The 20,106-nt window shown below is 49.1% G+C and overlaps 1 protein-coding gene across 1 annotated transcript in view; it reads left to right on the forward strand.

Annotated features, from left to right (window-relative positions):
• Positions 1-20,106, forward strand: part of ERGIC1 (endoplasmic reticulum-golgi intermediate compartment 1) — a 104,730-nt gene that overhangs the window by 40,771 nt on the left and 43,853 nt on the right. The window contains exons 2-3 of the mRNA XM_059174318.1: positions 9,168-9,229; positions 15,917-15,989. Of these exons, the coding sequence (XP_059030301.1) occupies positions 9,168-9,229; positions 15,917-15,989 (135 nt within the window). The remainder of the gene's footprint in view (positions 1-9,167; positions 9,230-15,916; positions 15,990-20,106) is intronic.

The following is a 20,106-nucleotide window of genomic DNA, read 5'->3' on the forward strand; positions in this document are numbered from 1 at the left end:
TTCTTCCAATTGCATTGCATTAAAAGGTACTGACAAACTAGTTGTCTTCTCTTTAAGATACTAATGTTGATTATTGGGTTCAGGTGGCTATAGTCCGGTCCATCTATTTTTAAATTTCTGATCATTGCTAAGATCCAGTGTTTTATCAAAGGATACACAGGGATGGTTTTTCTAATTCTGTTGGTCCTTCCACATTATTCTGTGGAATTATTCTATAAAACAGAACTTTGCCTTCCATCTATTTGGTTAGGTAGAAATGCATTTGTATACAAAAAAAGTCAGAATCAGTACTTTCCTTTTATTTGCTAGTTTTTAGAATAATGAATTGGTGGCCGAGTATCTCCAAAGGTGTCCAAAGAGGCTTTTTTTGTTTTCTGAAGTGTCGTTATGAATTTGTAGATTGCTTAATGTGTTTGATGTATTTTAGCTATGGCCATCATTAAAAATTTTTTAACAGCTTTACTTAGGTATAACTGACATACAGTAAATTTCACATAGCTAAAGTGTATGGTTTGAAGAATTTAACATGCATACATCCATGAAACCATCGTCACAACCAACATAGTGATTGTGAATTCCAACTTCAAATTTATTCCACCACCCCTTAAAGTTTCTACAAATCCCTCTCTTCCTTTCTCCCCAGGCAACTGACAACCTGTGGTCTAGACTAGGTTGTATTTGTCTAAAATTTTATATCTTCAAACAGAAGCAGTAGAAACTGTAGCCAAAAGCTAACACAAATTGTTACTTTTATTCTTAGGAGGTGTATGCAAAATATTAAATATTTAGGGATAAATTTGACAAGAGAACACCCATATGCTGAAAACCATAGAACACTTCTGAGAATTTTATATAGACAGAATCATACCGTATGTACCCTAGTTTGTCTTTCATTCAGCATAATTATTTTGAGAATCATTCATGTTGCTCATGTCAATACTTCATTGCTTTTTATTGCTGAGTAATAGTCCATTGGTATGGATATGCCAAATTTGTTTACCCATTTGCCCATTGATGAGCACCTGTGCCTATTACAAATTAAATCTGTGGCTGTTACCTCATAAATTCAAAGATGTAAGTGGGGGAGTTCTTTTTTTTTTAATTTTATTTTTATTTATTTTATTTATTTTTATTTTTTAATTTTTATCACTACCCTCCCCACAAGACATATGCATAAAATTTTTTTTTCAAAGATTCCATTTATTTACTTGGCAGAGATCACAAGTAGGCAGAAAGGCAGGCGGGGGGTAGGGGGGAAGCAAGCTCCCCATTGAGCAGAGAGCCCGACACAGGGCTCGATGCCAGGACCCTGAGAACATGACCTGAGCCAAAGGAAGAGGCTTTAACCCAATATGCCACCCAGGCGCCCCCATATGCATAGAATTTAACAAAAGTCAACGTTCTGCAGTTTGCTGTCTTCTGTTACTGTATAGAGACCTTCCTTATTCCCCTTTCTAGCTGTTAACATCCTCTACTTTATGGATGGTCTGTAGTGTATTCCTGGTCTCCTACGACGGACGTTTAGATGGTACCCAGTTGTTTACTGTTACAATCGGTGCTGTGATGAATAGCCTGCATGTGCATCATTTTGTATTTTCATCTGGAATTTGCTGGATGCCATTAATGGCCAAGCTCTGCATGATCCACAGGAGACGAGGGACAGGCCTAAGTGTCTCAGTCCAGGGGAGGACTCTCCACAGCCATCTTCTAGATCGAGACCTCCACACAGACACTGAGATTTAGGGAGAGAACCACAGGGGTGGGCTGGAGAGAGAGACCTTTGCCTGTGATAGTGCTGTGTGCACAGAGGGTCACCACCCAGACCTCCACTCCGCCAGCTCCCTGCTTGTCCCTGTTTCATGGAGGCCTGTGGGACAGTGGGTAGAGCACGTGTCCTGAAGCTAGACTGCGGGGCTTTGAGTCCTGCCTCTGCATCCTGGGCGAGTGAGATAGGAGGAAGGATGATATCTACTGCACAGCTTGTAAAAAGGATGTGTGCTAATGAATATCAAGTTTGAGTCCACAGCTGGGTGCATGGTCGTCCCTCACAATGTGGGGCAGCCACCGTGTAGCTGTGATCGTCGTTATTCACCCCCCGAGCTCCTCTGTCTGGGCTGGAGAGGGAGGCAGACTTTTTTCCCTTTCTTTTGACAGAGGGAATATTGGTGTGGGCTCATATTAACATTTGAACATCAAGGACGGGATTCGGGGGGCTGTGAGAGTGATTCCAGGGCTCAAGAGAACCGGGGCTTGGTTCTTTCCAGAACCAGAAAAGAATTTATTCTTCCTCTGCCTGCGCTTGGCTCAGATGTGTTCATTTACCTCTATGTGCCCTCTGGCATGCACATGCGTGTGCATGCGCAAGCATACACACACACACACACCAGTAGTTCTCAGTAAGATGGAAGAAATGAGTAAGTGAACAAACAGGCACACTTTTCACCTAACTCCCTGGAACTTGGCGCTGAAGGCTCTGACAGGCTGGTGGGCAGGGGTGACCAGGCCAAAGCACCAACAAAAAGCCTTGCTGGCTATTTTTGGGATGCATGACCCACCGCTTCCAATGACTTGCTCCTCCTCAATGGCGTCTAATTTCATTAAGCCTTGGAAACAGTGACATCACGAGCGCCTGCTGGTCGCTGCCCACATGGGGCGAATCACAGAGTGATCTGAGATTCGTCTTCAGGAGCTGGGGAGAAGTGAGGTCCCGAGCAGCAAAAGTTAAAATAGCAAAGCTGAGGCATTCTGCTATGAAAAGAAATTACAGAAGAAATCCATTAGTCAGACATTTCCAGCAGCAGTTTCCTTGCTTGGGAGCAGAAGAAGACTTATGCGTGTTTATTTTGGGTGAGGTTATTATGTAGCCTTTCTCACTCAGTAGGCTGGATGTGGCATGGAAAGTGAATTTCTGTTAAGTAAATCCTCTGCTCTCATCGACTTCTGTACTAATGTCAACGTATGTTTGATCTTAAGGTAGAATGCATTAGAGGCACGGATTCAGCACGTTCAATTACAATGTTGACACTGGTACTTGCCCATCATAGTGAGCCACAAGTCTAGGTAGACTTCTCTTGTCTGTGGATTCCTTGGCCCAGAACTGTCCAAGTGAGCTCTTCCATCTCAGGCACAGAGCAAAAGGGAGAGGGAGAGACTGCTCAATCCAGATTCCAGGTCTCCATGGGGGCAGTTGAGGCCGTGGCCATGACTTTACCTAGCGGGAGCAGAGGCAACTGGCCACCTTTCAGACAGAACACAGACTCAGAGGGAAAATGAGCTTCCCACATGTGAAGTTTTGCTTCACGGTTTCTCAGCTTAAGTTCTCTGGACATTTGGGGCCAGTGACCCTTTGTTGTGGGGGGACTGTCCCGTGCATTGTAGGATTGTCGGATGTATTAGCAGCCCTGGCCACAACCCACTAGGTACCAGGAACACCCCTACTCCCCAGTGTGACAACCAAATGTCTTGGTGAGTGGGGTGGGGTGCAAAATTATCCCTGGTTGAGAAAAAGTAGTATATGGCTTTTTAAGAGCATAAGGGATAGCAAGGATTTCACAAGATTTTTATTGGCTTGTTTTTGTTTTAAATATTTTTGAATTTAATGATACTTTGAAGTGGACAAATCACTCCTCTTCTTGGGGCTTTCATTTTCTCATCTGTAAATTGAATCAGTTGGATATAGTGATTTCAGAGTACCTTCTAGACCTGACAGTGGACAGTGTTGAAGGCAGGAGGCCCCTGTGGGGTCTCTGTGTTTGCATCCTGCCCTAGCAGGTGATAAACCTCTTGCCCACCTAGCTCCAGTCACTGGCTCCATTCTCCTGGCACTTGGTATCCAGATCAGTCAGTCTTCCTTAAGTCCAGCTGACAGTTCTCTTACTTTGATTTAAGCCCACTTTGCACCCCCTCCCTTTTCAAAGTGAAGGTTTCTCAATATTCATTACAAGGAACCCTGGAAGCCTCAGCTTCCCCACTATCCATTTCATCTTAACCTGCCAGTGGGTCTTATCTTTGTGCAGATTCATTCATTAAGGTCAGTTCCCCAAGGGCCTGTGGTGGGCAGGACTGGGCAGGAAGAAGGCTCAGGTCTTGCTTTTGAGAAAATCACAGTCTAGTGGGAGGGCAGGGGAAGAGCGGGTTTTGTTTGACAACAATAAAGAATCCATCTTTTCGCTTTTTCTGGTGGAGGCTACACAATTCCAGTTCTTTAACTTTTTTTTCCTACGATGTATTTTCCACCAAAATGGTCGTGGTTTGTCCCCACATTGTTGGGAAAAGCAGCAAGAACATCAGTTAGGCCTGGATTCAGATTCCTGGCTGTGGAACTTCACAGCTGGGTGAGTTCAGCCAAACCACCAGTCTCTCTGAGCCTCATTGATAAAATGGACTAAAAATCCCTAACTGGAAGGTTGGCCAAGAGAATTGAGTGAGAACATGCCAGTCAAAAGCGTAGTGTGAGCTGAGTCCACACTAGATATACAGCAAGCATCCCTTCCCCCTCCTCCACTCTCTACCCTTTCCTCCATATTCTCTTGACAGTGGGTGGCCACAGTAAATCGCATCACCACATCACTGCGATGAGGGACTGACTAATGTAAGTCAGAGAGGACGGCTCACTTCCCAGTCTGTCACATGCCTGGGTTCTCACCAGCCCATTTTCTTAGTGACATTCACTGCTGACTCACTTGGCTTGTGGTCAGCTCTGAACCCAGGGTCTTTTTCAGCTCTCTGTTTACTATCCCCCCTGCTCCACCACTCCCCAGTTTGATTTATGGCGTGGGAATGGGGTAATTATTAGAGAACATTCTGTTTAGGTGGCCCTTCTCAAGGAGTCAAAAGCATTATTAGACTGGCAACTTCATGAAGGCAGGACCCATGTCTACCTTGACTGCTTCCATCTTCCCACATAGCTAGAATATGACCAGCAAGTACTTAGTAAATATCTGTTGAATAAATTCGTGTATTTTGAGCTGGTCCCTATCTTCCAGGAGATTCCCACCTGCTCTATGGCAGCATCTGTGGAAAAGTAAGCAAAACCTTGAGATTTTAACCTACCGAGGAGTGAGCTCTATACGATTCCCACAAGTATATAGGGCAATGGAAGGACATGGCCTATGACTCAGATTTGGGTTTGATTCCCAGCCCTACTGGTCACGGGCTTGGTGACCTTGAGCAAGTTGCTTATAGCTTAGCCTTAGTTTTCTCCTTGGAAAAATGGGGTATCAGTGCTTGCCAGGGTTATTATAAGAATTAAGTGTGAATATGTATGTGTAAAAGTGCCCAACACAGGCTGACAGTGATCTTGGTTTCACATTGATGACTGTCTCCAAAGCACCTCTTTCCTTGGATCACCATTGCCTCCTTAGTTTGGTCTGTCTCTCCTCCTCCTCTCTGAGACCTTTGTTCACCCAGCCTTCCCCCCCACCACCACTTTCCCCATCCCCAACAAAGACATACTCTTGACACCCAGCACACTCAACAAACATTTTCTAAGCCAGCGCCTCAAAATCAGATGCCTATAGGGATTGGGTATGTGTGAAAAAAGTGGGATTTTTATGTGAAATCTCCCCCCAGCAAAATTGTTTTTCTGAAATTCTATTAAATTAAACAATTTTTTTTACTTTTTTATTTTGCCATAATTTCTGGCTTACAAAATTTGCAAAGCTAATACAGAGACTTCCCATATGCCCTTTACCCATGCTTCCCCAAATGTCACCATCTTACATAACCAAAAAACCACTATCACAACCAGGAAAGCAACCCTATACGGAGGTATTAACTGGTTAATGGATCCTATTCGAATCCCAGCCATGGTCCCACTGATGTCCTTTTTCTCGTCCAGGACATCCTCCATGATTTAGTTGTCATGTCTTTGTAGTCTCCTTCGATCTCTGAAAGTTTTTCAGCCTTTCCTTACGCCCATGACCTTGATACTTTGACAAGTACTGGCCACTTGGGAACCCTCAGTTTGGATTTATGGCTTGCTTTCTCATGATTCATTTGAGGCTGTACATTCTGAGCAAGGTCCCCGCAGGAGTTTATGGTGTGCCCTCCCCAGTATGTTAGATCAAGAGGCACATGATAGTTCCTCTTCCTGGTGACACTCACTTTGGTCACTCGGTTAGGATGATGTCAAGTTTCTCGACTGTACAGTTACTTTTTCCCTTTGTAATTAAGAAGGATTCTGTGGGGACATACTTTGAAGAAATATCCTGTCCCTTGTCACATTTTTGATTTATTCATTTCTTTATATAGATTTGTGGCTTCCTATTTTATCCAATGGGTTATAATCTATTCCTATGATTATTGATTTTAAGGCTCACATTGTCCTTTCTTGGGCCAGTGTCCCCATCATTCTTAGGACACTTTCTTACTTTCTGACATAAGAAGTGCTCCAAGTTCTTGTTTTTTCCCTGCCTACCCCTGGAATCGGCCATTTCCAAGTAAAGAGGGATATTTAGAAGCCAACAATTGAGTATCAGATACCCTCTTTGCTATCTGCCTGTCACTGTTCCTGGACCCTCCCTATGGAATGAGCTAGTGGATATATGTTAATATGATGTGTATTTGTGTGTTCGTGTCTGTCGAAAATCATGAATTCACCGTTGAAACCCCCATGGCCACTCTAGCACCACCGAGTTTACTCTGTTTCTCTCCATGGATGCCTCCCTTCCCCAGCAGAGGCACCTGGCCCCCATTATCCTCACTGTATTTCCATATTCATTTACTGTGCCCCCCTCCCACCTGTGTATCACTCTGCCTTCTCTCCCCTCTTCACCCTTAACCAGGTTCTGACACTCTGCCCCCAGCTAATCCCATCTTCCCACCCTGAGGGACCTCTGACTTCCTGTGAAACTCCCAGTTTGGGAATGATGGTTTATATAGCATTTAAACTGTGAAGCCCAGTTTCTGCCTGTGGGCCCTGGCTGGTGACCTGATAGCTACTGGCTGGGGAAGCTTTGATTGTAAGCCCCTCCCACCTCTCCGGTGCCCGGTCCTCCTGCCCATTCCAGCGCCGCTGTGTGCCTGTCAACTCCGTGCTCCCGCACGCCAAGCTCCGTCCTCTTTCTTGGCCTCGAGTCTTGCTGTTCTCCCTACCTGGACTACTTTATGCCTCCACCCACCCTTCCTCCCATCCTCTTGCTCTGCCTGGTGCTAGAAGCTTTGTGGATTACTCTAGGTGCCCTTCCTGGGTTCTTCCAGCACCTTCAGCAAACCCCGTGAGAGAGCACCACTCCTTCCATCTCCTTGTTTGTCTCTGTTGCTAAACTATAGGCACCTTGGCCCTTGGGGGGCCAAGGGCCAATTTTTATAGCTGTTGTCCTAGTGCCTAAAAGAGGACTTAGCACATAGTGGGTACTCATAAATGTTAGATTACTATTACTAATAGTAACTGCCAATATTCTTATAGTACCTCCTGGGAGCCAGGCATGGTCCCACATGCTTTATATGCACGAAACCACTTGGTTCTGACCGCTGTGCTATGAGATAGTATTTTGCTCCCATTTCACAGCTAGAGGAACTGAGGCACAGAGAAGTTATGTCAGTGATGTGCCCGAGGTCCCACGGGTCACATTTGAGCCTGGGTGGCCTCATTCCACAGTTTGTACATCTTCTTACCTCTCATAGCCTCTGACAGCTAAAGGGGCCTGCATTTTCAGAATAGGGGAGATGAGTAGGCCTGGATAATTGAGTCATGTGGACCCCTCCCTCTTGACCACACGCCCAGCCCGTTTCTGGTGCCCCTCAGGGCCCCATGAACCGATGACTGGTAGCTGAGCAGGCGGGAGGGAAAGTGTTGCCTTTTAACTTGGCAGCCCCAGGAATATCTTCTCCCCTGAGGTGTTAGGAAACCCAGCACAGTTCACGTGCAATTAGAGTGAACACAGGGGAGTCAAACAGCAGATCTTACGCAAGATTCCAAGTCATTGCTGTGAGATTAGTGGGGTGCTGACAGCTTTTCCCAATCACTGAAGGGGAACCACATGTCCACTGGTCACCCCTGAGATCTGGAACGGCCAGCGGCTTCACCCTGCCAAGTCCTGCCAGAGAGCCGGGGAGCACTGTGTGGTCTCAGAGCTCTGTTGATGGAGCTCCTCTTGGTGAGAACTGTCTGCTCAGGTTCCAGTGACAGGAAGGAAGCCAAGTGTGTGAGGAGCCTTCGCTGTGAACATGGTGAAAATCCGCCCCAGACATTTCTTTCCATTACACCTCTCAGTGGCCTGGCAGGGCCTGATAATAGTAGCCACGAGCAAGGAAACTGAGGCTCAGGGTGGTGAAGCCGTTTGCCTGAAGTCGCCTAGCAAGGAAGGCCGGCCTGAAAGTCAAACCCAGAGTGGTCTGATTCCAAGGCCTGAAGTCTTAATTAAAGAGCTGGCCAGAAAGACACCGTGTCTCTCTGACTCCCAAGCCCCCACACCTTCTGCTGTCCCCATGACCCTCATTTGCTGTGGTGGGACCCATAGGAAGGAAAGGAACCTGCTCCATGTGTTGGGAGGAAACCCGCAGTAGACAGGAGCTAGAGCCATGGCAAGGTGCCCCCGAGACAGGGGGCCTCAGGTAGGATTTTAGGTTAACTTCACGCCTTGGAGTTAAGGAGACTCTCCGCAGGCAGGCTTCAGGAGCTGGGGCAGGGGCCAGTGGAAAGGGGAGGGGGAAGGGGGGGCAGGAAGGGGAAGAGGGGGAGGGGAGGTGACTCCTGGCAAGAATGCAGTGCCGTCATGGAACTCAGGAAAGACTGCATTTCCCTATTTCCTTCATCATTAGAGAAGCCCAAGACGTGGGTTCCGTTTGTCCCACAAGTACTTACTGAGTGTCTGCTACCCACCAGGCCCATGCTAGAGTTTGGGGATTTGGCAGAGGACAGAACTTGACAAGGTCCCTGCCCTTGTGGAGGTGCCATTATGATGGGGGTTGGGGGGGAAGACCAACCCAGAAAGGTAACCAAACAAGGGTCCTCTTGGGGTAGTTCTAAGTACTCCCAGGGAGTGGGGCAGGGCCCCCTTAGAGGGGGTGTTCAGCAGGCCTCCTGGGGGAGATGGCCTGAAAGAGTGGGAGTAGCTAGTTCTGGGAAGAACTGTGGCTCTCCAACCAGGTGACGTGATCACCCCTGCTTCATGAGACCCGCCCCCTTGTGCCCACCTCACCTCTGTCCCCTTTGCTCTCTGCAGGTTTGACATCTACAGGAAGGTGCCCAAGGACCTCACGCAGCCGACATACACCGGAGCCATTAGTGAGTAGCGTCCTTCTGCTGTTGCCCCCCACCGCTCCCCCCATCCCATACCTGGGCCTGTTCTCCCTGCACAGAGCTGCTGAACCAGGGAGGAAAGAAGGAGATGAGAAAGGATGGGCATCTTGCCGGTCCTGCATATAGCTCCTCATCTCATCTGTCCACACCATATGCAAGGTATAGGCATTGTCTGTTTCTGGAAGGATACACCTGGAATCATCGGCAGTCACTGTCCCTGGGAGGGCAGATGAGGGCTCAGGGCTTGGTGGAGACTTGCTTTTCCCTTCTAACCTTTTAGACTACTGGAGTTTTTGACATAAGCCTGTTTTTAATCATTAAAAACATAATAATAATTGCACCAGATTTTGGTTTCCAAATGCCAGTCTTCAGTAAAAGGACCTAAGGCTCCTTGAAGAAATAGCTGTTTCCAAGACTGGGGCAGGAAGAGCACAGAATAAGCACGGATCAACCTTAGGCCAGAAAGCAAAGGAGCACCAGAGGAGAGAAGAGGCTAGAGGTACCTCAGCAGGACAAGGGAGAAACACGAAAGAGGCAAAGACCAACACTGGGGCCATCTGAGTCACAGATCACAGTGTGATTGCCTCATATGCTGAAGAATTACGAGAAAGGAACAGGAGTCTGTACAGATGTAAATAAATGGGAGAGAAGGGATGACTCTTCCTTACAGAAGAATTCCAAATAATGTAGATGAATAAGACCCCCTCCAGGAAGGAGGTCAAGTTATATTCTCCTCTCCCGAGTATGGGCTGGACTCAGCAACACACTTGCCAAGAGCAGGAACAGGGAGGAGAGAACTACCCAGAGACAACACCTTAACCAAGCAATGAAGGTTGACGCCAACCAGTGAGAAGTCTTGGGCACGTCACGCACCCCGATGGGATATGATGGGAAGGACTCCTCCCCTCGGAGGGATCGTCCCCAAAAGGGACAAGCCTGTCTCATCATGGGAAGATGTCGGCCAGTCCCAGGGGACATTCTATGAGACACCTGCCAGTACTCTTCAAAAGTGACAGTGTCTTAAAAACCAAGGAAAGAATGAACTGTCAGTGGATTCAAGACTAAGGACACAGAGTGACTAAATGCACAGCGAGATCCCAGGTCAGGTCCGGGAACAGTGAAAGGGAGTTAGTGGGGGAAACTGTGAAAGCGGAGTGCAGTCTGTAGCTTCGTTAGTGGTTACGTGAGTGTTAATTTCTTCACTTCGACAGCCGTGTACTGTGGTTATGGAAGATGTTGACGTAAGGAGAAGCTGGATAAAGGGCATACAGGAACTCTCTGTGTGTCTATTACTACTCAACAATGAGCAGTTTACTAAAAACACACTAAAAGTGCCATGTAAGCAGGAACACTTTATAGTCCCATATTCTGGATGAGAAGATGCAGCCAGAGAGGTGCAGAGATTTGTCTGAGGTTTCATAGCTCTCGAAAGGCACACCTCCCTGCAGCCCCTACCTGGCCCCTTGCCGGCCTTTCCAGTGTTTGGTGTGGGAGAGGGACCCTCCCTGTGGACTATCCCCTGAGCGGGGCCCTGGGGTTGGGCAATCAGGTTGGAATCCATGGCTGCCTCCCAGGATGGGCCATTGTCAGGTAGGGGCATGTCCTTGGAGATGACCTCAACTGGTCCTGGAGTTCCAGGGGGTTCCAATGAGGTCCCAGCCCTCCCTCGTTGATATTATGGATGCCTTCTCCAGCCCTGAGTCTCCACATCTCTAGGGAAGGGAACAGAGCAGCCAGGTAACGGGATGCCTGTCCTACAGGCTTCAGGTCTTGCTGAGCTGGGTTCATTCTCCTTTCTGGTAGCTAGGTGACCTTGAGCAAGTCCCTTCACCTCTCTCTGATCCTCAGTTTTCTGATTGGGGGAATAAATGAGTTCCCACCTGTCAAGTGCAGGATATGCGCCAAGTCCTCAATACTTGGACTCCCCTTCTCTTGTTGTGGATCTCCAGGAGCCCCCAGCCTGTGAAGGTCTGTGACAGCAGATGCTGTGATGCTTGGTGCCTGTGTCCCCACAGAGAGGAAAGTCAAGGCACGTCAGAGGCAAGGGGCTCGTTCATCTAGCTGTTCTACTAGTTTATAAGCCTAGTCACAAAAATTTGAGTGAGGTGTCCTGTCCCCTCCCTCCCACCAGCCATCAGTTCAGACCTCTCCATCACAGCCTCTGCGGTCTCACCCTTGTCATGTATGTGTGACTGTCAGGTCTGTATCCTCCTGGAATTTAAAAAAAAAATAGATACAGGCTTGATTATACCAATATCGTTGTCGCAAGCAGAGAAGGGAGCATACCGTGCACACCAATCGTCCTACTCTGTTTCCCAACTGATATATCCTGGATACCTTTCATACCCACACACAAACGGCCCGCTACATTCCTCCCTCCTGCCGTGTCTGGCAGCCTACAGTTCCGTCATCTAGGTGACCCACGGTTTATGTAACCAGTCTCCTGGGGTGGACATTCTTGATTCCGATTTATTGCTATTGCTGACATCCTTGTCTGTATATTTTTATATCCTTGTATGGTTATTTCTGTAAGGTAGCTTTCCTAGAAGAGGAATTACTGGGTCAAAGGGCATGTGCATTGTAAAATTGAGAAGGTACTGCCAGATGGCCCTCCAGGGATGTGGTCTGATTTGCAGTCCCAGTCACAGCATGCAAGACAGCAAATTCCTTTACCGAAGAGGAAAAGGGTGTGAGGCATGGGAAGCCAGCCCTTAGCTACCATTTAATGAACAAATATTTATTAACCAGGTCTAGGGTCCAGGTCCTGTGCCAAGTCCCAGGATCGTGTTGATGAATGGGCTTTGGTCTTTGTCCTTAAGGAGCACACAGCCCAGCAGGGCAGCAGACCCAAAGTGGTCCCATCTCATTATGTTGTGATTGTGCTATTAATAACTGAAGGAAACAGTGAGGGCGTTGGGACACTTGCAGATCAGGGTTTGAATTCTGCCTTCTTCACGTAAGCGGCTGTGTGGCCTTGGACAAATTCCTTTACTTCCCAGAGTCTTGGATATTGGGTCCTGGGTCCAGTGTCCCCCTTCGTGGACTGCATCTGGGTTTCCCACTTGTACATGTTCTCAAGGGGTCACAGTCCTACCACCGCCTGAGTCCATTTCAGAAGAAGTCTGGTATCAGAGAGCCTTAGCTTCTTGCCCAAACATGGGTAAAAAATCCTCATCCAGCCTTCAGGACCAGAAAGGCCTTTCTGGTTGAAATACCTCCTACCTGCCTACTTGTTTTTCTTTCATTCGTTCATTCATTCATTGATCATTCATTCAACAAATATTTATTTCATACCTTCTCTGAGCCAGGCACTGTGCTAGATCCTGAGGCCACTGGTGGCACCGAGACCTTGTCCCTGTCCTCCTAGAATGGAGCACTGGTACGGTGAGCAGTCACAGAGCATGTCATCGGACACTTGGGTTTCAGCTGAGCAGACTTAGCACTTACCGTGTTCACCTGCTGGGCTGACCAGGCTTGATCCAGGCCTTGAACAGAGCACACAGATTTCAGAAAGCAGCCTTCCGTTCCTGTCCCGCCACCCTCTGATCTACCTTGAGTTCGAGCTTTGGAGCCGTTTTGCAGGCTTGGGGCAAGGAAGGCAGTTAGAAGACCTGGCTTGATCTAGGTCAGCACTGACCTTCAGAAATACCTCCCTATTTTGTGTCTGTTCATTACACCAGCCAGTGGGTTGCTGGGGCTTGAGAGCGGTTTGGGAGGGGTGAAAATGATTCTGAAACACGGGTCCTATATGAAACTGGAGGTTTCCAGGTGAAAGGTGTTTTGCATGGTGGTGGGATTCGTTCCCAGACATCATAGCTGTAGTTTGCAGGTGAGAAAGAGAAGGACGTGAGCCGGGAAGTTAGGACGGGCGGCTGCAGGAGTGCGGTGCCTGGGTCCAGCAGCTGGAGAAGACATCTGAAATTCGTTTCTTTGCCACAAAAGCAAGCAAGCAAACATGACCCCTCTGTATAAACCGGTGAGGCATGTCTTTAGACCAAAGTTGCTGAGTGAACAAAGCATGGTTGAAAAGGATGTATACGTTATGTTCTTATTTTCTTAGAGAAAAAAAGGATTTGTACATCTGTGCTTAATGCCCGTGGAAGGAGGCAAGACGATGGTGCCGATACCTCTGGGCAAGGGGCTGCAGATCAGGAGAGGGAAAGAGACTCAACACACTCTTCCTTTTTATGCAGCTTGATTACTTTTCTTCTCGTGTGCCTGTATTACCTCTTCTGAAAAGAAAAGAAAAAGAAAAAAGAAAACCCTTTAATACTGGGTGCCTGTGTGGCTCAGTCATTAAGCCTCTGCCTTCAGTTCTGGTCATGATCCCAGGGTCCTGGGATCGAGCCCCGCATCCGGCTCCCTGCTCGGTGGGGAGTCTGCTTCTCCCTCTCCCTCTGCCTGCTTGTGTTCCCTCTCTTGCTGTGTCTCTGTCTGTAAATAATATATATAATATATAACATATATATTATATAATATATAAATAAATAAAATCTTAAAAAAAAAAAAAAACCTTTAAATACTGCCCCATACAGCTTTCTCGGTGTTTGAAGAATTGAGGAGTTATTCTAGGATCCTATAGGTTGGTCTGGTTTTAGAGGTGTGGTGGGACTCGGGATATTCCTGTCTTGCTCTTTGCTTGGAATCCTAGATTTTGGCATTTCTTAGGGTAGAATTCCCAGGTTCTAGGCCTTTCCCCCCACCTGCCTTCTGGTGTATTCCAGGATCTGGTCTTTTCCTCTCAGAGCCACCATTTCTACACACTTCACAAGGGCTTGTTCCCCCAACCCCCGTCAGGCGGGAGGGGGAGATGACAGGGTGGCTGTTCAGGCTCTCATGGCAGGGCATGAAGTAGGAGCCCAGCGAACATTTGTTCTCTTCTTTCTTCCCTCAGAATTCATCTTTGTTCATTTTAAGGTAGGTAGGTGGATGGATGGATGGATGGGTGGATGATGGATGGACGGACGAATGGTTGGACGATGACTGTTTCGCATTTATCAGTGCTCAGCCAGTCCAGGAGCAGGCTATCAAGAAGGTAGCAGAATCAGCAAGTGGGACCAGAAACTTTTTTTTCTTTGCAGGAAACTAGGGGCCACCCCATTTGTCGATCACCTTCTGCTCACCCTCCAAGGTCTCCCTGATAAAAGTCCTAGTAATGAGGGAATGCTCAAGCTTTTATTACCTGCCAGGCACTATTTCAAGCCCAGTCTCTATGTGGTGGAAATTCTCAGAGCAGCTCCATAAGGCATGTTGCCATTTAACAGATGAGGGAAGGGAGGCAGGGAGAGGTAAGTAACTTAGAAACCCACAGCAGATGAGCTGTGGGCCATACTCTGTAGGCTCTTGCCCACTGCACACCTGTGATAAGCCCAGAGGAGACATGCTCAACCCTCACTTTGTACTCTTGGGGATGACCCTCCGCTGTGTGCCCAGCTCTGGGTCAGGCATTGGAGCCGTGGAGTTACTGCCTTCAGGGATATCATTTTAGTGAGAGAACCAGCCACAAATAGCCAATAAAATGTGGAAAGTGTGAGAATAGATACTGGGAACACAGAGGAAAGAGCGACCAGCTCCAACTCTAGCAGTGAGGGGAACTTCCCATCAGAAGAGACATTTGAGCTTGGTCTTGGCCCAGGAGGTCAGGGAGGAGTTCACCTCTCAAAGAGGAGGTTGAGGAGGAGGGGGAAGGGGAAGAGGAGGGACAATGGGGAGGGGCAGAAACCACAGGAACAAAGGAGCAGCAATAAGACCCATATTTATAGAATGTCACCTGCTCAGTGTGGCTAGGCGGTTAGATGTTAGGAGAGTATAAGGAGATGGGGCTGGAGTTGAGGGGAGATCCTGGGGCACTGGTTATGTCTTGCCTCCAGGAGTGGCTCCAGGGGTCACAGATTTCAACCTCATCAGGGACCCAGTGAACGAGATAAATATGAGTGATGTGGGTCAGCTCGAGCTGTGTTCCACTCTCTGCATTTCAGACCCATATAAAGAATTCCTTCCATAAGGAACTGTCCCTTCTCTTGACGCACACGTGCTCAGTTATCCTCATTTTTCTGACCTCTGATGAGGACATGGGCGCAGTGTTCGTGGTACGGCTGGGAGCAGCCATGAATGGGGACAAACAGTTGGCCTCAGCCTGCGCATCAGGGAGGCGAGAGGGACTGCTGAAGTGGCCAGCTCAGACCCCGCTGTGGGAGCAAGGGCTTGAGTGTGGTGGAGCAGCCAGAAATCTGGACTTCTACGTGAAATCAAATTGTTCAGTGTCAACTCCAGATTTGAAAAGCCATACCACTTTTGCTGAACAGAACACATTCGTGGGCAAGCAGTTTGCAAGCTCTTGTTGACTGAGCTCTGTTAATACGCGCTTGTGGAAGGAAGCCAAGCTGGCCCCCCTGAGGACCTGCCTACCTGGTGGGGGGGGTCAGTCCCCACAGGAGGGTCATCTCGGTACCAAAAGCAGTCTGCCTTCCTGGGAACAAGGGCTGCTTCGACTAAGAAGGGGCTTTGGAGGGTCAGTGGGGCCTCTCTCTTGCTCCCTCTAAGCAACTTTCCTCAGAGGGCCGGGGTTGGGGCGGGGGGCGGGGAGAGGGAGAGGTGGGGGAGGGAAAGGCAAGCCCCCCTCAGCCAGTGCTCTCCACCCTTAACAGTGTGTCTCTGTGTTGTTCCTTCCAGTCTCTATCTGCTGCTGCCTCTTCATCCTCTTCCTCTTCCTCTCGGAGCTCACCGGATTCATAACAACGGAAGTGTAAGTTCCATTCCCCCCGAGGGGCCATTCTAGAGCTTCCTGGGACCCCAGATCAGAGGAGGGAGGTACTTTAAAAAGGAAAGAGGCCTCTGAACCTTCCAACTCTCTCATTTCCAAACCCACATCCATCACTCCTCTATTTCTTAAAAGGGTTTTGAAGTTAGAGCAAAAGCACACACTGTTTTGTTGAAGCTGAAGAGAACATTTGGGTTCCGTTCTGTGGGGGGCCTCCTGGGTCCTCAGATGAACAGAAATCATGGACCCATCTCTGCCGTTCCTTTGTTTAGCCAGTGGGCTTTTTTCCCTCTGATTCATCACGGGGTCATTTGATGTGAAAGCTGGAGGAGTTCAGAGAAAGGGGTGCCGCTTCCTAGCCAAGGGGGGCGGAGCTGCTGACATCAGAGCCCGGCCCCCTCATCTAAGCCCCCTTCCCTGCTCCGAGGCCCACCCTCAGTGAAGAATCAGCGTGGGCTTCCTGGCAGCGCCTGACGCATTGTGAATCGATCCCTGATTTCTAGAATCATCTGTTGCCCAGATAACCTAGTAAATGCTCTGGGGTATGTGTAACACAGAATGCCATTGGGATTATTCACTCACGGCCTCATCGGCTGCCCTGAGGTGGAATTAGACCCCAGAGCTTCCTGCCTTAGCCACTGGCTCAAGGCTTCCAAGCCTCTTCATTCCTGTGTTTACAACCCAGAAAGTCATCACGGGGCAGGGCCCTGGCCACCCACTCCCCTGTCCAATGCTGGAATTTTCTTTCTCGCTCATGGAATTTCTTGGTTTCCTTTGCCTCCCTCTCAGCCACAGGACAATAAGAAACTAAAAACATCGTTGCCTAGCCCAAGACAGGCCTTGTAGCTGAGGGAGTGTTCCCACCTTTAATCCTCAAACAGGCCTGGGATATACTTATCGTCTGCTTACAGATGAGGAGAACTGAGGCTCAGAGATGTGGAGGGCCTTGCCCATGGTCTTACACTGAGGAGGGGGCTCTTCAGGTCCACCAGTCTCCTGGGCCCACAGGCATGTGGGTCCTATCCATTCCCCACTATCACCTGCCAGCCAAATCTTGTCATTCCTGCCCTCCACTTGTGTGGGACAGTTTGCCTTCTCTGTCCCTTTGATCCTGTTCTTAACCCTAATGGCACCAAAGCCCAGGGAGTCTCATGGAGTGGTGGAAAGAGGCGTCATTAGGCCCAGGGCCAGGAGTCTGCTTGATTACCACTTTCCTGTGTGGCCCTGGGCAGGTTGCCAAACCTCTCTGGCTCTCAGTATTGCTGGCCAAACAAGGGAGGATACACCAGAGCCAAAGCCTCCAGGTCTGGGGAGGCTTGTCTGCTTCCCAAGACATGACCACCCAACCATGCAAGGGTCAGAGAAGGTTCTTTGTCCCACTCCTAATGGGGTGGGGTACACATTTGGACCCCTGAATTTTCAGGGGTCACCCCATCATGAGTCGGAGTTGGAAATTGGGACAGCAGCAGGATATTAAGACCTACTCTCTGCCATACACCTGCTGGTCTTTGCAGGCTGCAACCCATTCCCTGGGCGGGGATGGGCGTGGGGGTGGTGGTGGCTGCTGCACAACCCCCTAATGTTCTGAGCAAGGTGAGTGGGGTACATATAGGGTGCATGTGTGATAGCAAGGAGGGAGCCCCAACTGTATATCCCAGACAGGGCCACTAGGGAAGTGCAAAGGCCCTGGGGCAGGCATTACCTGGTGTACATGCAGTGTGGATTAAGAGCTGGTGTAGCTTTGGAGCAAAGTGAACAAGTGGAGAAGGTAGAATATGGAGGAGGTAGGACTAGAGTGGACAAGGTGTTGCCCACTGTTGTGTATTAATAGGACTCATTCTTGGTCCTAAGCACCCAGAAATCAGAAACCAGGTCTGCCTCCTTCATTGCTGGGTGATTCCATGCTCAGAGGAGCGGAAATTGCCAACAGTGGGCACAAACCAGGAATAAGCGAACAGGACTAGAATATATTAAATAGTGAAAAAAGGCTTTGAAGATAAAGCAGGGCAAGGCACAGAGAAGGTATGTGATATTTGGTGAGGTTTAAATAAGATTATTTACCGGAAAGGTACTTAGTGGAGCACCTGTTATACTTTAATACCCATGAATCCTAGCTCTTCATGCATTCATTCATTTTCTATTTATTTCCCATCTAATGCAAAAAAGGTGGTAAGGCCACTCAGCACCTGCCATGTAATGAACATTCCATGAATATTAATTTTCTCGTCCCCTGCCCTGAACTGAGAGCATTTTCCCTCACCTCCTGCTGACCATTGTGAGCTGCAGCTTATTCAGCTGGCCCTCAGGTCAGCTCAGGATGAGGTAGGCTGCTGAGCCAGCGGGCCCCGGACAGGTAAGTTGTGACATTGGAGCTTGTGACTGGAGCCGGTGGGGCGCCACCGGCTGTGTTAAGGGCCTTTGGGGCAAGCCTGGACAGCTTGTTCTGTTGAACCAGGACAGGGCTCACTCCTTTCCCAAAAGCACTCTGTGTTCCCACTGCTCTGCCTGCTGCCCTGCTCCAGGATTTCCCCTTCCTGACCCCCCGGGGGCATCCTGGACACTCTGGTCCCAGCACCTCCCTGGAGAGGAAGAAAGATGAGGGGTGAGTGGTGGAGTAATCAGCCTGGAGGGCTGCTCATTGTGTGTTTACCCTTTGTTGTCTGCTAGGCTCTTCATCTGCATTGTGAGTGGCTGGAGGGAGAGAGGGAGGCAGGCCGGAATGAGAGTCCTGATCCCAGGCAAAGGCCCAACTCTGATGCTGCAGGGACCCCAGTGCCCCTTCTCCCCCCGTTGCCGCGTGACCACGGTGCAGAAGTGCTCAAAAGGAGTCTGTAGGAGTGAGGACTGAGGACTCCACGAAAAGTCCAGAGGGAGGATTGTTCTGGTCTTCCTGGTGTCAGAAGATTCTCTGACCCCTGGGAAGGCCTGCCAGTTTGGGAAGAAATGAAGGTCACAGTTCTTTAATGGATGGCTGGCCCTCTCTGGCAGTTTTGTGACCACAGTGTGTCAGCTCCCCCTGCCACCATGAGATCGTATTCCGAGGAAATGAGGTCACTGCTGGTAGGATCAACAGTGCTCCAACCCCGACCTGTGGTTATCAGTGACATAAGACACTATTCTAGCCTAGCCCAGTAGGGAAGGAGGCCTGTTTGTTTGTGTGGTTGGGCCCTAACTTGGGTTTAGACAGGCCATTAATTACCATTAATTATGGGGAAAGTGGCCCCATAGGGTGCTCTGCAGCTTCAGGTTTCCAGGGGGAGCAACGTCCCCCACCCCGCCCAGACAACATGGCTGCAAAATATTCTAGGCTTTGACTGCCCAGGCTTGGCTTTGACTGCCCAGGATTGGCTGCTCTTAATTATTAACCCCATGAGGAATTATAATAAGATGTGGCAGCTGGAATGCTCCGCTGACAATTTATAGTATAATACAGTGTGTTGTACTTTCTAATTACGACATGCCTACCAACCACCTGGGTTAGCACTTCACAGCGATCATCTCATCTCATCAACACAGAATCACTTGAGGGATGTTCTCCTGTTAGCCTTAGCCCCACTGTACAGCTGGGGAAACTGAGGGCCCAGGCGGCTCAGGCCACAGTGGGGTTGGTGCAGCCAGAGTCAAACCCAGCCTTGGCACCCCTGTGCTGTCATACCACCCTTCCCTCCCCAGAGCATTTTGCGTCCCCCCATCCCCACCAGGTGCATGGGAGCTGCTGCCTTTTGGTCAGAGTGTTTGACTGGAAGACTTGAATACACCCTTCCAGGGTGAGATGGCCGAGCAGGCAGCTAGGACTCCAGGAAGCCATTGTCCACCTAGTGGGAACTTGGAGTGACCCTGAACTGTTTCCTTATGTGCTCCGTTGCAGGCCCCGAGTGGGGAGGCCAGGAACTTAACCAGGAGGAGAACCTGGCCATCTTCCACAGAGCCTGGGTTACCCACTCTGAGGCCTGCACTGGGCTCTAGAGCCAGGTAGAGAGACCCAGGGCTGGCGTGTAAGGGAGCACTGGCGGGCCTGAAGGCTTCCGAGCATGGAGTGACTGGGCCACGTTCATGCTGTAGCACAGTCACCTCTTGTGAAGGTGAATAGGGGACAGGGTGA

Source organism: Mustela lutreola, chromosome 5 (assembly GCF_030435805.1).
Source record: "Mustela lutreola isolate mMusLut2 chromosome 5, mMusLut2.pri, whole genome shotgun sequence".
NCBI lineage: Eukaryota > Metazoa > Chordata > Mammalia > Carnivora > Mustelidae > Mustela > Mustela lutreola.